This window comes from Salarias fasciatus, chromosome 12 (genome assembly GCF_902148845.1).
Source record: "Salarias fasciatus chromosome 12, fSalaFa1.1, whole genome shotgun sequence".
In the NCBI taxonomy this organism is placed as follows: domain Eukaryota; kingdom Metazoa; phylum Chordata; class Actinopteri; order Blenniiformes; family Blenniidae; genus Salarias; species Salarias fasciatus.
Genome location: NC_043756.1, coordinates 6135072 through 6152333, shown reverse-complemented (window position 1 = coordinate 6152333; position 17262 = coordinate 6135072). Strand labels below are relative to the sequence as shown.

Genomic DNA, 17262 nt, shown 5'->3' with positions numbered 1-17262 from the left:
CTGTTTCCTTTTTTTCTGTCTGCTTCTATCCTCCTGGCTAGAAAGGAAACCAGTGATCTTGTTGGACGAGGAACAGTGATAATGCTTTCTTTTGATTTCAGGCATTCCTCGTCATTTGGACCCTCAGGATGGTTACCTGCGGGAAGCGAAGCAGATGAAAAGAGAGAACTCTCCGCCTCGTCGGCCCGGTTCACACTCCGACCCGATGAAGGGCAGAGAGGCCATCGTGCCCACAGTGAAGGAGGCTGGACGCTCCATCCACTTAATTCCCAGGGAGGAGCTCAGACAGCCTGCTAAGGAGGGCATCATCACACAGGTAAACCCATACCTCTAACCGATGTAGAGGCGATTGAGCTCCTGATTCCACTGAAGGCCTCATCGTTGTGCCTCTCTGCAGGGATCATCCATGAAACAGGAGCCGCCCGGTTCAGCCAAACGTCACGACGTCCGCTCCATCATTGCCAGCTCTCCACGTTCCTACCACAACGCACCCTCCCACATGGACATGCGAGCAGAGAGGGGTCGGTATGAAGAGGCCCCTAAAGGCCGGCCCAGTGCGGTGGTCAGTACGGCGAGCCCCATAGCTCGCTCCTCGCCGCTCACGCTGGGGTCCGAGCAGGGAGGCAAAGCCCACCACAGTCCGGTGGGCTACGATGACAAAGGCGCCTTAAGGACTCCTTACCCCGGTCCCTCGCATCGCGGCTCCCCGCTGTCCAGGGAGGCAAGCCAAAGGCAGCACGAGGGTGAGGACATCTCCAGAATGTGTTGTTAGCTGAATGTTGTGAATGAATGCTGGTGTCTGTGAGCGGGGATGTGAGCCCGAGTCGGATCAATAGGTTTTAAAGAATGTAGTTTAAAAGTTGCACATCCATCTGTCTTTGTCATTGTTACAAATAATTCAACAGAAATCCTTCATCCCTCACCGTCTGCACAGCTGATTCGTTTTCCTCCTCCTTTTTCCAGGTCCCAGCAAGAATCCGCCTCAGGAACGTAAAGCCACGCCGACCCCCAGAGAGATGAGCGCCACCAAATCACCGCTGTCGGGTGTCACAGATCCGCAGGCGTATGAGCGCCTGCTGCAGGGTCTCGGGGCCTCAGACGTCTACCGGCAGATCCCGTTAGCCTTCGATCCTGCAGCACTGCCCCGTGGCATCCCCATTGATCCAGGTACAGGAGGACAGCCGCAAGTTTATTTAAAACAAGAATCAAAAGCTTTCAAATTTTTACTCTCCACCCATTTGTTTCATCACTTCATATCTGAATGAACATACGTTTTATCTATCTCAGGTGTTTCCTCCTTTTCCTAATAAAAAAGCATTTCTGAAGAAAGAAGAAATTCCTTCAAAGACAAAATAGATATTTTGAAGCTACAGTAACTTTATTCACTTTGTTTCATTCGTCAGATATTTCACAGATGTCTGTTTCTTGCCCCCCGCAGCTGCCTACTACTTGCCTCGCCACCTCGCCCCCAACCCAGCGTACCCTCATCCCTACCCCTACCTCATCCGTGGTTTTCCAGACACGGCAGCCCTGGAGAATCGCCAGACGCTGCTCAACGACTACATCACCTCTCAGCAGATGCACCAGTGGCCCGCGGCGGCCGCCATGGCGGCCCAGCGCTCCGACCTGCTGAGGGGTCTGACTCCACGAGACCAGCCCCTCCCTCTGCCCTACACCGCAGCCCCCCGCGGTAAGGCCAACGGTCTTCGAGTGTCCGCAGCGCTCCTTTTCACTCAGATGTATCACCGTTTTTTTTTTTTTGTACACATTGGCTTTGGGAGCTGTCAAGTGTGCTACACCTCCAGGCGGAGCTGGCTAAGAGCACTTACCGTGAGGGAGCGACAGCTGGGTTTACGTTGCCTAGATTTTATTCAATAAGAGAAGCACCTGTATGCTGCAGTACGAAGTGCAGGCTGTTTCTAGCCGACTTGACCATGTGTTTCATGTTGCACATCGGCTGGATAATGCATCCGTAGTGATGTGATTATTACAGGCAGTTAGCCCGCCGTATCCGGCAGCAGCGAAGTAACAGTAATGAGGCACTTTTTGAGCAGTTATTACTCTCTGGAGTATTTACTTTGTGCATACTTGAAGTTGTGGCTTACATCATTCATTCGTTGGAGAGAGAGAGACGAATACACACACTGTTGCAGTGAAACGTTGTATTGTGACGTCGATGAGGGAGCCGTTAGGCTGCTTTCCCACTGTCAGTGTAAGGTGACCCAATTCCAATTTTTTTTTTCTTTTTTTTTTGCTCTGAAGTGGCACAGATAGGATCTCCTTTTGGACAGTGTAAGCAGGAAAAAGACGTACTCAGATATTTTGAGATTGGATACAGGCCTCATTCATATGTGGAATAAAATCAGATACGCGCCAGTGTGACCGCCATGCAGCCAGGCTTATTAGATTTTCTTCACATTGCGTCTGTAACGCCATCCAAATCGGCGACCTTCTGCCTAATTTTGTTGATTATTGAGTACATAGTAAATAAATGAGAAGAATTGAGGCTATCTGATCAGTCAGAAGAGGTGAAATCACTTCTCACTCTTTTGTGAGGAGAGGGAATAATTGCAGATTTTGCACAAGATGCAATCATGGACCTTTTCCTCCTTCCCCACCTAAAAATCCTGGCAGTGTTTGGAGAGCTTCTCATGTGTCGCAACGTTAGCATCAAACACATGTCATCATCCATCGCTTCACAGTTAGTGCTTGGTTCAGAAATAGCCTCAAGTTTGTAAACACTACCAAGTACGCATGCTAGATTTTTCTGATGTTGTAGGAAAATGTAATCGCGCGAAACAAATATGGGTCACTTGATAAAATAAGTGTAACTGCATGGTTAGAAAGATGGGATTTAGGCAGTGAATCTGATCTGGGCATCAGGACTTGTAGTGTAAAAGCGTTTAACGTCAGTTTGGTTCCCACTGTAATCCAATGAACACACATATATCAGCAAAGTATTCACAGGAACACGTCTTGCATAAATCATCAGTGGCTTTGCCTTGAAACACACGTTAAAGCAGAGTTTATGCAGGTAATCTCTCATTTTTTTATTTTTTTTTTTCACGTTGTATTCATCCATTCATCCATCATCCACTCCCTTGTTCCCATTTGTTTGTGTTAATCCATCGTGCCCTTCATTTTGTGTTAGTGAGTGATTGCATGTTAGCGACAGTGTTTTTGTTGTCATGACATTCCACCTCTTAAAGCCTAACCCGTGCACTTCACCTCTAAGAGACAGTTTGCTTTTGGAGTAAAATGAAGTCTCCTGATATGAGCCAGTATTTCTTTGTTCCCAGCAGCTGCCTCATTCAGACCAGGCGTTGGGTTGATGTTGACTCTTCTTTCTCTCTGTCCCCCAGGAATCATCGATCTTTCTCAGGTGCCACACTTACCTGTCCTGGTCCCTCCCTCTGCAGGGGCAGCCGGCTCCCCAATGGACCGCATCACCTACATCCCCGGGACGAGCGCCACCTTCCCCGGCAGGCCTTACACCACCTCCCCCATCTCTCCCGGTACGGCCTCGGCTCGCACAAGCGAAGCCAGCAGCAGATTGAATGCATCACCCCGTCTCTGTTTTCATGAGGTTTCCTTTTTGTTTTTGTTTACAGTTGGCTCGTCTCACATAAACAAGATGCAAGGCACGTCATCCTCGGAGCGCGAGCGCGAAAGAGACCGCGAACGTGACAGGGAGAGGGAGCGGGAGAGAGACAGAGAGCGGGAGCGGGAGAGAGAGCGCGAGCGGGACCGGGAGAGAGAGCGAGAGCGAGACCGCGAAAGGGAAAGGGACCGTGATAGAGAGAGAGACAGAGACCGAGAGCGTGACAGGGAGAAGGGCGGATCTCTGGGAAATGTGGAGCACGCGCCCATCTGGAGACCAGGTGTGGAAGAGACTGTTTCTGTCTTTTTAATCATTTTTGTCTGCAAAAGTCACACAGCAGCCGTAAAGTTGGATGCTGGCCGCAGAGAGGCGGGAATAAGCATTTTTCGTTTGTGCCTCTCAGGTACAGAGCACAGCTTGGCGAGCAGCAGCAGTGTGAGACCAGCCTCGCAGCCATACGGCCACCAGCACTCCCCAGTCTCACCGCGGACGCAGGAGAACGTGCAGCAGAGGCCGAGTGTGCTGCACAACACTGGGGGCAAAAGCCTGTCCATCAGCGAACACGCTGGATCATCCGTGTTACGGTAAACTGACTTCTAGCTCTGCTTTCGAAATACACGCACTTTTTTTATGAAATCATCCACGAGATCATGAGTGTTCATTTCACCGTTTGATTTGCCCTGCCAGGTCCATGACCCCTGGGTCGTCCCGATACCAAGGTTACCCTGGACACCTCCTCAGGACAGGTGTGGCTCCCGAGGGCTACCCGCCTGCCATGGACTCCAGCGTGGCCAAAGAGCAGAGCCGCGATGGAGGCAAAAGCAGGGGAAGTCTACCGAAGCATGTGCAGGAGCAGCACGGCTCGTCCAGTAAATCTGAGCAGAAGCTGTCCAGCCCCAGCCCGGGAGGACCATACACAGGTTCTTATCCCTCGGCTACAAGCCGTCCCCCACACCTGCTGCCTCCCCAGTCGGAGAACCCTCCTGGCCGTGGAGAAAGCGGCACACCTAGTAGGGAAAAGACTCAAAACAAACCGATGTCCATTCAGGAACAAGAGCTCCGAGCACTCGGTAAGACCACCATGACTGCGGCCAACTTCATAAACGCGATAATTATGCATCAAATTTCTTGTGAAACGGGGATGCCAGAGACGGGCTCGCTTGTTGGCAGCAGCGCCACTGATGGTAAGACGCTCTGGATCCCAGGGTCCCCCTCATCACCCAGACCTTCCCCCGTCAGTCTGTGGCCTATTGCACGCTGTGGTGATTGGCATTTTCAAATCAGCCCAATTCATTTACATTTTTTTTTAAATTTATTTCAATGCTATAATTTTGCTTTTTTCCCGTTTTATTATTAGTTTTTTTTTTTTTTTTCTTTACAAACTTAAAGATCACCAAGGGTGCCCTGTGGAAAACAGTAACAACTGGCCTGTCCAAATTGGACCTTGACTGGCTGATTCAAAATTAATATCTGCAACTTATGGTGCAGCTTAATGTGTCATTAATAGATCAACTGGCCAATAATGACATTTTCCATTAACAAGATCCTAGGTGTCCTTTAAGATAGCTGGTGGGACATTAAGGCAAAGCATCCTTTGCTGCTTATCTTCATTTCTTTTTCGTAGCCGACGTGACTTGAATTGAACATGTGGCACCCCTCCTCCCTCCCATTCGGCTGCTTACTTACACAGAATATTTTACCACATGCAAGTGGGCATAATTCACACACGTGGACTTTATGAATGCAGTGGCTGTGCTTCTGTCCTGCATCTCTGATGAGGCAATGTTTCCAGTAAGAGTCCTATTTGAAACACATTGTGCTGGGATACTTTTCCTTTTTTTTTTTCCCCCTGCAATGACCGCATGTAACTCAGATGGCAAAATAAGAAGGAAAATTGGTCCAATGGTTGTTTTTTTGTGTGTGTGCGTGCGTTTGTGTGTGTGTTTTTAACTTAATGAAGAGCTTTAGCAGCCAACATAGTCACTCCCTGGGGTCCCAGAGTGAACCAGAGCTGCAAAGGAGAAATGGGGAATGAAAGTGTCAAAGACTGAGGAGACGTTCAGCCATCCAGGGGGAGGGGGGGTACTACAGCTTCTGGCCCTCCAAATCTCCGCATGTTCCTGTTTATGGCTCACTGTAATCTATGCAGATTTGTTTTCGTTTGGTTTTTATTCCTCCTCTTTGTTTTCGTTCTTCACACACGCCAAACGCTCAACACATTTCTCTCAATCAAGCCTCTGGGGGTTTGTCATGTGGAATGTGATTTTTGTTCTGTTGATTTCTTCTGGTAGAGCAATGTCTCTCATCTGTATATGGTAGGGAGGCTTCAGGCCAAGTGACATCCGCATGCCGAGTTTAAATGTGAGCTGATGTGCTCGAACATACAGTAGTAAACAGGAAGCGTGCTCCTTTGAACAGATTACGTGGGTTATCACCTCACTGTAGACTGCAGGCCGATGTCACGCGCGTCAGAGAGGAACCCACAGTCTGTTATGTCGTTGCTAGTTAACAGCAAAAACCGCAGCATCTTGTCTCCTGAAACCCCGGGGGGGACTAGTCCTCTCGGAGCGCTCATACAGTTAATCCTTCCCCCCACCACACACACACACACACACACACACACACACACACACACACACACACTCTCTCTCATCTTACATCATCCTCTTTTCACATGTACTGCAGTGCAAGAGTTGTGTAATAGAACACATAGTGAGACATGACACAAGGGAAAAAAGGCTGGAAATGGACTTTTAGTCAGTCTGCAGACAGACTGCTTTAGTAGGCTGACAGTATGAAGAGGATCGTCTTCATTCAGGTCTCCGTAGTCCTAACATCCTAATGCGGTCTTCTGCGAGGCGCTACAGGACTTTTTAACTTCCCAATTTATGAGTCAGTGAAGCGAAGCCAGTCTAATATAGCATCATTTCTGGTCAGAGCTCATCCTGGGAGGTCTGTATGTAAAGTACAAATTAGAATGAAGAAGAGATCTGCCGTAGCTTGTCTCGCAGACACTCGGCCATATTTACATGCACATACGGAGCGTTTCTGTAGGAAATGCTTGCCCTTTGAGCTTTCATGCACAGATGCATCATGAAACGTGTCAGATTGAACATCCACTTTAAGTGTTGATGGATGAACAAACATGTCTGAGAACTGCATGCTTTCCTCAGGGCATTTTATATATATATATATTTTTTTTTAATATTGTGTCACCTCAAACTGGAAAGCTGAATTAATTTTTACCTGTGTGGATGGGATTTTTTTTCTCCCTCCATCTGTGCGTGCGTGTGTGTGCGTGTGTGTTCCTTGGATGCGACTCTCAGCTCAGCCACATGGTCTGTACCGCCCTCCGTCTGAAGAGCGACTGTCTCCAGGCCAACAGCCCCCATCCCCCTGCGTCAAAGGCAGCCAAAGGGTGGTCACCTTGGCCCAGCACATCAGCGTAAGCGCACTCGGCATTGCACTGCAAATGTCCAGCTCAGTTAACCCGATATCAAGAGATTTTCTTGTCACAGTGGTGTTATGTTGTCAGTGTAAGTCACAAAATAAGCTAATGTGAAATAAAGAATGCCACAAAAAAAAAAAAAAAAAGATGCAGTGAAGTGAAACCCTCAAATATTGGTTGAGGGATTTGTATGTGTGCCACACGCTGTTGTGTAATGTCTGACGTAAAGGAGTCTTTTCACCAACAGGAGGTGATAACTAAAGACTACACCAGGCAGAGCCAGCAGCAACAGCAGAGCTACCACGGCTCGCCTGTCCTGGACTTGACCCGTCCGCCCAGTGCCTCCCAGCCCCCACCCACTTCACAGGAGTCTGTCCAGGGGTCCCGCTATTCAGAGGTGGAGCGAAACCGAGACCGGTAAGAACCGGATGTGCAGGTGATCACCATCCTGCTTCAGCAAAGACTCGGATATGTCTTATGAGCCGACAAGTCTTATGTATTTTTTTTTGTTGGTGCAACTCATTCGAGATCAGCAGGTAGCTGATGTTGTTTTTCTTCTGCGTTCTCTCCAGCTCTCCCCTCCAGTCCAAGACCTCACCCGTCAGTCTTTCAAATGATGGCATTGAACCGGTGTCTCCTGCTGGAGCCAACTCCGAGAACGACATCCAGGGAGGGTCGTCCTACTCCAGCGAGCAGGGGGAGCAAGGGTGAAGCCTTCAGCCTTATTATTATTTTTATTATTATTATTGAGCCAATTCAAAGCAATCGCATTGAAATCAAGTCAAGCTGGCCACACGAAGTGAATCAATATTTTCCATTATTTAAACAAAGTCTGGCCTTAATCATGTCATTTATTTGTGTAGCTAACACAACATCCAACGGTTTGCCCTCTTGGGGCTTCTGGCTTCCTCTTGGGGAGTTGCTGAGGCAGCTAAAACGTACAAGAGTCCGAGGAGTGGAGACAAAACACAGGGGCAGTCAGACAGGAAGTGGTGGTCAATGGTTGCCACTGTGAGAGTGTGGGCTTGTTTTGTCAGGGATGACACTGCCAGCTCCCTCTCTCTCTCTCTCTGTCTCTCTCGCTCTCTGGGAATGTTACACCATTGGCTGCTGTTTCCTTCTCAGCATCCAAAACTTCAGATCCATGCGGAGAAATTAAGTTTCTGTCCCAGTTGTGAAACACTGGATTCATTCTCGCCGCGATACGGGAGCTGTCACAGGCCTGTGTCTTCTTTAGTCTTGTTTTGGAAACTGTGACTATTTCCCGTTTCTGCTCAGATCCACCCAGTTACTGCTGGATATTTGTTCCATCAGTCACTTTCACAGACGTAATCTTGAGACACGACGTACACGGTTGCATCTCTGCTCCGTATCAGTGTTGAGGCCGTTTTTGTAGCCAAAGTGTTTGTTGTGAGTGTTGCAACTGTTTTCTCAAGGGTGGGAGTCAATGAAACTGTGTTTACTAGACAGTTGTTGCTTGCCAGGCAAACATTAATTAAAAAAAAAACACGTGGCTGAAATAAAACAGATAAATCAACAGTTTATTATTCAGCTTGGTGCATGCGGTGGAACTTAAATACCCGGAGGGGCCACCGGATCCGAGGCCTGAGGTTTACTTAAAGTAGGAGGAATGCCTTGAATGTTACAACCTCGATCTGCAGGAGTGGGTGCTTGGACGGTGTTTGTGACGGTGTATTTAATGTTAAGACTTAATCTTAAACTTTGCCTGCAAATATTTATCAGCCTGATGTGGTGACGTCCTCTTAACAAAAATCACAAAACATTAAAAAAAAGTAAAAAAAAAAGACAATAGTGGAAGCTTGATTAGGACTTTTACAGTTTGCATCAGTGACAGCGAAACATTTCTGCTTTACACATTTCATGTAATGAAAGAAGCACGCCGTATTCCCACATAGTGCATATTTCACCTGATGGATGCTTTGATTTAACATCTGTAGGGCAGTGATGTGTTACACAGTACTGAATAATGCATGAACTCCGTCAACAAGAAAAAGAAACTTAAAATGTTTCATTGAGTTTGACGCTGTCCACATAGTGCCATATAAAGAGTTAACCATTGATCCAAATCAAACCTCGCAGTGTGATGGTTGTGTGTCTGTGCTGATAAGTTGCCGCTGTGCCTCCTTGCAGGATGGGCTCCCGTTCTCCCCCCAACACCTCCCAGCCTCCTTCCTTCTTCAGCAAGCTCACCGAGAGCACCTCGGCCATCGTCAGGACACAGAAGGAGGAGATGATCAGGAAGAAGACCGTGGATTTCAGTGAGTTCCACTTCCAGACAGCGCCAGAAAACGAGCAGAACACACCAGAACTCCGCCTGTCTTTTAATGACTTAATGAGACTAAAAACAATGTTCTCATGTTCAGATGCTGGTCAGCCAGGAACCGAAATCTTCAATATGCCAGCGTCTACGACTGCAGGTAACCACATAGGTATTGAAAAACTCCCATGATCATTTATTTTACCTTTTATTTCTGAGACAAAACAAGATGCGCTTCAAGTTCCAGCGTCCAAAACACGTTAGCTCCTCCCTGGCAGAACCACTGCTGTCTGCATGATATCTGCTGGTTTGACGTAAATAAGTACCGCTCAGGTTCCATTCCAAGCTTGGTTTGATCCGTAGGACAAGAAACTAAATCGAGAACAGCTCCTCATGCAGAGATGTGACTAACTGAAGTGATATGAGACTGCTGAAATCCTGAAACTGAGTAGTGGAGTCCTTTTACCACTGAAGTGACTCATGTAGGCGTCCTTAAGTCACTGCCAGCCCGTATGTTCGCCACTGACTCAGATTTATTATTCAGGCTTTTCTGCTCTCTCCGTGTTTTCTTTGATCTCATATTCCGAAGCCGAAAGTTTGGATGTGTGTTTTCCCCTCATCTGAAGCTCGTCTTACATGGTTTTTGTGATATTTTGTTAGCTTATTGCATCTGATTGCCATTCTCTCACCCACAGGACCCGTGAGCGTCCGCAACCACCCTGTTCCCGAGGCTCCGGGTAACTCGATCGGCCTGGAGGCCATTATCAGGAAGGCTTTAATGGGCAAATACGACGACCAGTCGGAGGAGCGCTCTCCTTCGAACGCTGCCAACTCCATGAATTCTGCTGATGGACGTGGCGACGACTCTTTCTCGCAAGGTGCCGCCTCCCGTCAACTGATCAGCTTCATCTGATCCAGCTACTTAACACTGATTCTGTTTCTTTAAATGCAATATTGAGAGCTGAGATTTTCCTTCAGTTGATGTGACATTTTCCCCAAACTGCAACTTCTACGTGTTTATAATCTTTGTGCAAATCTAATTGATGCCTTTTATTTCCAGTTATTCATAAGCTTCTAAGTTAAATGTAAATATTGATAGATTTAGCTACAATGTCATATCCTTCTAATTGTGCTTGGGCACACTTGGGCTCTCTGGTATTGGCAGTGAATGTTTTCTGGTCGTCAGTGATCAGAGATGCCCATCGGTAAAATTTCTGTTTACACATTGCAATCATTTCTCGCCAGAAAGCCACAGAGGACTCATACATAAAGTTATTTACACAAGCAATCATCGGTCCGTGTGTGGAGGTGACCTTCTGTGAAGTTCTCCTCTAAGAAGCCTGCAGTTTGTCGGGTTACATAAAATAACACCATTTGTTGTGACGCACAGTAAAAACTGCAAATAGACATGGTTAGGAGGGCGATGAGTCCAGATTGACTGTCTTGGAAGAAAAACAAATTACAACACATTTCCTTGTGTGGCAGCCACAGAAAACCTTTGGAACAAAGCAGTGAGACGAGACGAGGTTTTTCAGTTTTCAAACTGAATGTTGAACAAGTTTTCATTTGCCGATGTTAATTTTCTTTTGTTTAAATAAAGATATCAACAGCAGGTAATAGCAGCGACAGACAACCGGCTCTACTTGAAATTAAGCCGTTCATTTTTGGGCCAGTACGGTCATTTGAAACCTTTAGCAGTTGTTTTGATTTAGTCATTTTGTTGTTTTGCTATGCAACAAGCTCAGATCTTGTGGGGCGCTGTGGGTTTTCATCACCCTCTTCTGTTTACAGGTGGGGCAAAGTCCTTAAAGGGCAGCGGACGCTCCAACGGGCGCAAGGCCAAGTCCCCCGGGCCGGGCCTGTCCGGGGGCGAGCGGCCGTCCTCTGTGTCCTCAGTCCACTCAGAAGGAGACTGCAACAGACGGACTCCTCTCACCAACCGCGTGTGGGAGGACCGGCCTCTCTCTGCAGGTGCGGAGCCGCCGCCGTGCGATTGGCCGAGCGGCCGCGGATCGTCCTTTAACCTTTCCCTCGCTCCGCCTCTTGCAGGTTCGACGCCGACTCCCTTCCCGTGCAACCCGCTGATCATGCGTTTCCCCAGCGGCACGGTGTCGGCTCACTCCCCGTCCTCCGGGCAGCAGGGGGGCCAGCAGGGCCCGGGGTCCGGACCCGGACCCGGGCAGGGCCGGTCCTGGGAGGAGGAGCCCAAGCCTCTGCTCATGTCTCAGTACGAGACGCTGTCTGACAGCGAGTGACCGGAAACACAACGCCGCACGACAACAGGACCCGCCACAGTCAACCGCCTCCGTGATGCTGCAGCCACACACACACACACACACACACACACACACACACACACACACATATATATACACACACACTCAGATTTACCCTGCTGAGGCGTCTGCAGACCGACACACATCATTCCAACCTGCATTTCCCTCATCAGCCGACGAGAACGGATTGCGTCCTTTACCGCACCGGGAGCAGAGACGAAGACACACGCTGCCGCTCCCCGTGCACGCGCACCCCACCGTGTGTGTGTGTCTGTGTTTGCGCTCACGTGTTATGCATTCACTTCAGGACTACTCTAAAGGACAAATCACTTTTTTTAAAAGCTACTTTTTCCTCACTGGCCTTATCGATAGACGCGTTGACCTGCACCTATCCGGTCCGGCGTGCTCACAGCGGTGTGGCAGGGACTCTGAGGTCGAGATGGAGCCCGCCGCTCCGGTGACGGATAAACCCCCACCCACCTGCGAGCGACAGCCCCGCCCAGCGAGGCCCCCCGCGGTGTTTCTTCTGGGTGAACTCCGGGTATGTCGGGCCTGTGCGCTGCTTACCACTACAAAGAAAACACGGCGAGGGCGACAGGAGGAGACTCAAGAACATCCTTTTGTTTGTTTTTTTTCTTTCTTCCTCATTTTAGTTTCTTTTTTTTTTTTTGTCTTTTATTTTTGGCTTTGTTTTCCTCCTTTAAATTCTGTCAGTCCAGTCCTGTGTTTGGTGAGCTCAGACCTTTAGTACATTTTTGATGGTGAACTTTTAATGGTGTCATTTTGTTGTCTCTTTTTTGCAATGATGTATCTTTTATGGGGGGCTCGGGACAAGAACCTGTTGGGCAGAGATTGTTATGCTGGGGGGTGGGAGGGGGTGGGGGGTGGGGGTCATATCATTGGTTTACAGGGTAAACATGCTGTTCAATGCTGATGTCATGGTATATTTTGGGGGGCCTGCTGACACGAGGGGAAGTGATCTGCCAGATGGATGGCACTGAGACAAGTGACACTTTCTCACTGTTTTTATATTAACCATGTCTGTGTTTGTTGAAGCAGTTTTTGAATATTAAGCACTTAGTTGTCAGTCAGTTCACAACAGCATCTTGGAGAATCGGTGTTTCCTGGGGCTGGTGAGAAAAGGAAAAAAAAAAAAAGAAAAGTCCTGAAGAGCAGTGAGAGAACGGCTCTCTGTGGAGGTGTCCTTTCAACACCCTTCTCTTTTTGTTTTGGTCTTGCCGCCTTTTATTGTTTTGCGCGCCCACACTCAAAGCGACAATCACATTTTTTGGTGAAGGACAACTTGAAGCCGCTTGGAGCAGGTTGCAGACCGACCGCGAAACTGCTGAAAAGGTAAATTCCACCGCATCGCTCGGAGTTTTTCTCGCATTAAAGAGGTGACAACAAAAAGCCATCTTTCTCTGACCCCGGGTCCGCGGCGGCGCCTCCGGCTCGCCCGTCCGAACCCAGTCTAGGAGCTGTTGTGACAGCCTGACCTCTGACCTTTTACTGCCTGCAAGAGACTCCACACCGAGGCAGATTTTGTACAGTTATGAGATATTCCTAGTGTTAAGTGCCATTTATTTTACATATACAGTACTGAAGTTACCAAGTGACGCACAATTTTTTTTTTCCTTTTTTTGCCCCCCTTGCCTGGGTTTATACTGTCCATACAGGGAAGGCTAAAACAACAAAAAGAAACGTCCTTTTTTTGTTTTTTTTGTGCGCATGTGTGTTTTCTTCCAAATCCATCACTGCCTTAGCTTTCAACGGTTTCACTCATCAGATCCAATAAACCAAGCAGAACCTGTCGAGGCCGCTCGGCAGCACAGCTTTTCACGTACGACTCCAAGTGTACTTCACCACACCTCCGGAGTGAAACGACTCCGCAGCGTCACGTTCGGCCTCTCTGTCCATCAGTGCAGAGGAGCTGGTCCGAGGCCGCAGTCGATGGTTCAGAAGCACTCACCTCCATCTCTGCTTTGGCTTTTTGTTTTGTTTTTTAAGCAGATCCTCACAACACGAGCGTGACTGTTATAGGACTACCTCCTCTCCCTCCTTCACCCTACCTGATCGTGACGGTGCGATGCCTCACCTGCAGAAAACTCATCTCAGCCATGTTTCCGGGAAGGTTTATAGTTTGATCAAGACGAGGCGAAAACACAGCCAGGCGCTCTATTCATATCATTGATCCACGGATTAAATTGAAGAATGTGATGCTCAATAGACTAAGCCATATCCAGCTGTTCCCTACACTGATAACTAACGTGTTTTTAAAAAGGTATGAAAGGAATTTTAACTTGCATCCCTTTTACTTTCTTGTCGCTGTTTTTGTCTGCGTTTTATTAGAAATCAAATGAATCATTCACACCTTAAAGGACAAAACCTGATTGCTGATGCGTTCCCTGGACTGTCCAGTGTTGGTTTGGGAGGGGATTGACATATACATATACATTGTTCAACCATTTTGTGCATATTTTTTTTTTTTATTATAACCCACTGTATAATAGCAAGGATTGTATATACAACTGAAGAGATGTAAATATTTATGTGGCTTGCTTCAAGGTTGGTATTACAAAAAAAAAAAGAAATATTCACATGGTTAAAATTCTACATGCCCACCAGCAAGCTTTGTGGATAGCAGTGTAAAAATGAAAAACAAAAAAAGACACTGCCTTAATGTTTAAATAAAAAGCTTATTGCCATTCATCGTCTCAGAGTCTCTTCATTGGTTTATGCTGGAAACAAATTTTGATGTAATGAAGGTGAAGCTCCAGAAGGGGGCGCCGCAGGCATAGGTTTGACATTACATTAGTTTCCTGAAAGCCCACTTTCCTGACGAGTTGAAACAATGTATCAATTTTTAAGTGACGTCAGCTAATTTGACCTAGATATGCAAATGAGCACCTATGCAAATTATATGGTGACGTCATTTAAAACTTTCCTGACTTGCGACTTGGCAACAATGTATCAGTTTTACAGCAACGTTTTTTCTTATATAAATGCAAAAAATGCATCATATTTGCTTATTAAATTAAGCTTTTAATGTTAATATCTCTCAACAGCTCACCATTCTATTTAATTCAGCTTTTTCTCATATAGTACCAAGTACAACACAGTCATTTGTAGGCACATTTAAGGATCAAAACCCAACAGTTCCACATGAAGCATTAAACCACTTTGGAAGGAACAAACTCCTTTTGAAAAACAAGAAACCTTTTTAAGGGAATTTCATTTTACTTCAGTCGATCAGGTTGAGTTTTAAAGTGTTTTTTTTTTTCTTCTTGTGGCCTTTTTCTGTTTTCTCTGTGATACATGTCAGTGGTGTTGTCTCATGGGAAGAAGAAGCTCCTGAGTAGTTTGCTCGTTCGCACAGTGCCTGAGGCAGTGCCTGAGGCAGTGCCTCAGGTACGCCGGTCTTGTCCCTCAATGCTTTTACTGGTGACTCTAAACTCCCCCGGGCCTTGTGTCTTGGTGACTTTTAAAGATCTCTTCTTGCTTTGGAACAATGACTGAAAGCGTCACAGTGATGCAGTGGGTTAGCGCTGTAGACGAACAGCGCGAGTATCATGGTTTTAAGCCTGCTGTGTGTTCTGTATCATTTGATCTAGTGATCTGATAGGTTGATCAGTGACGTTGCTGTGTTTGCTGGGCGGTGTGATCTGCTGCACCGTCGTCTGCCTCCTGTGAAGGTCGGACGCTGCGTGTCTACGATGTTGCCCTCTCACATCACTCTCATGAGCCTGTCAAGGTTACGCTGGGATGAAGTGACCGGAGTCCGTTTCCTTTTTGGCAGTTTTACATTCATTATATAAATATTCAAGTTTGCAAAAATCGCTGTCACAGTCAGTCATCTGTTGTTTTAAATACAGCTTCCATCCATATTTATAGAACTTTCACTTTGGACTCATTATGCACATTTAATGCAACTTTCTACTTGACATCTCAATCTCAATCTCAATCTCAAAAACAAGTTTTATCTCAGTAAAACAGACGCTTGGTAAAGGTGTTTGGTCTTTAGCGCCCCCAGTGGCCAAAAATATCCATAGTGTGTCATGAATGATGTGATGTGTGTGAGTGTGTGTGTGAATCTTTCTGTGGAAGAGAGAGAGTGTGAAGTTCCACTCCCGGCCTCAGTCTTCACAAAGTTGCTGAGTTAAAGTTCAAGCCTCCGGTTTTATTGGCGATATCTCTCAAGCTGAAGCTTTTACTTCAGCACAACGTATCGCATAATTTTCTCAGATTTTCTCACCTTGGGCCTGTTGTTTTACCCTCAAATTTTAGCAGCCTGGATTTATTCCCACAGAGAGAAGCGGCTGTGAAAAATGAGTCCTGGGTGAGTGTGAAGCTGAGGCCGGGGCCCGTCAGGAGGCACCTCGGCCTTATCCGACACAGGAGAGAGACGGATGAGGCGCTGAATGAAGCGAGCTGCCGTGGAGGCCCCGAGGCTCCCGTCCAAAAGCCCAGCTGGCTGCAGGAGCCGCTGTTATTTTAGTTTCAGTCTGATATTTAAGGCCTGAGAAGGATATACATACAAGACGAGTGGCTCCTGAATTTACAGTCGGTGCTGCGGCGAATGCAGAAGGTGAGACTGTCGAACCAGGCCACTGTTTACTTTTCTGCTCTTCTCACGTTGTGAGAAGTGTCAAGCTTCCTTTTTTTTCTTTTTTCTTTTTTGCTGAGGATGTGTTTTCTGAAGCACTGTATTTAATATATATCATATTTCTATCTTTTTTTTTTTGCATACTAAATGGATGACGGGGGATTTAACTTTCATGACCCTGTATAGTTAGAGTTGAATAGCTTGTAGTTTGTTGATCAACACTACTATCATACAACTGACCTTTGGCCATTAACAGTGTTTTAATAATGCATCCATTTTATTTTCAAATTTGTGAGCTTATTGTTTACCTCCATCACAGGTTCATCACTGGGCAAACAGAGAGACAGACACACACCCAGTCACACACCCAATCATGCCAAATAGCCTCCAACACATCTGTTTGAACTGAGGAGGAGTCAGATTATTTTCTCACGTGCACAGGGAGAATCACACTCTAAGCTCTGGAAGGACTCAAACCTGGGATTTTCTAACTGTGAGGCAACAGTGCAAACCACTGCAGCGATCTGACTCCATGATTCATCCATATTCTGCACATGGGTCTGTATATATTACTGAAATACCAGTAACGAAATTAGAAGCACGCACACACAAAAAAATGCAAATCAAAGAAATGTGGAAACATCCAAATTAGGGTTTGGGAATTGTTTTTTTATTCTTATTCAGTGAGGATATACATCTTTTTAAATTATTTTCTTCGATCAGAACAGGAACAACAATTGACGTACAAAAATATAAAGAGAATTATGAAGTGCCTCGATGCCACATATACAACAGGAAAATATTTTACAGTAACAAAATCAAGTGTTAGAAAACACAAAAGTATCTCACATGAAACCCGCCAAGGTAAAAAAAAAAAAAAAGAGAAGTAAAGATCAAAACCGGACGTCCGTTCACTTTCTCTCCTCGTTCTCTCACATCTCACAGACCTTCAACACGTCACCAAACTCCAACATCTTCCCAGAAACTTCACCGTTTTATACCAAACGCTCTTTTACTCATGGATATATTTACTTTTTCCTTAAAGAGCAGATCATC

General features: G+C 46.7%; 1 protein-coding gene across 3 annotated transcripts in view; it reads left to right on the top strand.

Moving 5' to 3' along the window:
* Positions 1-14308, top strand: part of ncor2 (nuclear receptor corepressor 2) — a 93510-nt gene extending 79202 nt beyond the window's left edge. The window contains exons 31-47 of one of the 3 annotated variants that reach the window (XM_030105442.1): positions 102-316; positions 398-743; positions 964-1167; positions 1439-1690; positions 3363-3515; positions 3612-3881; positions 4005-4185; positions 4289-4671; positions 5168-5170; positions 6928-7046; positions 7297-7466; positions 7622-7756; positions 9201-9328; positions 9434-9487; positions 10023-10205; positions 11119-11298; positions 11377-14308. In XM_030105442.1, coding sequence (XP_029961302.1) covers positions 102-316; positions 398-743; positions 964-1167; positions 1439-1690; positions 3363-3515; positions 3612-3881; positions 4005-4185; positions 4289-4671; positions 5168-5170; positions 6928-7046; positions 7297-7466; positions 7622-7756; positions 9201-9328; positions 9434-9487; positions 10023-10205; positions 11119-11298; positions 11377-11582 — 3182 coding nt within the window. In that variant the 3' untranslated portion in view covers positions 11583-14308. Of the gene's footprint in view, positions 1-101; positions 317-397; positions 744-963; positions 1168-1438; positions 1691-3362; positions 3516-3611; positions 3882-4004; positions 4186-4288; positions 4672-5167; positions 5171-6927; positions 7047-7296; positions 7467-7621; positions 7757-9200; positions 9329-9433; positions 9500-10022; positions 10206-11118; positions 11299-11376 lie in introns of all 3 variants that reach the window. The other 2 variants (XM_030105441.1, XM_030105443.1) reach the window with 2 other exon arrangements.
* The last annotated feature ends 2954 nt before the right edge of the window (positions 14309-17262 follow it).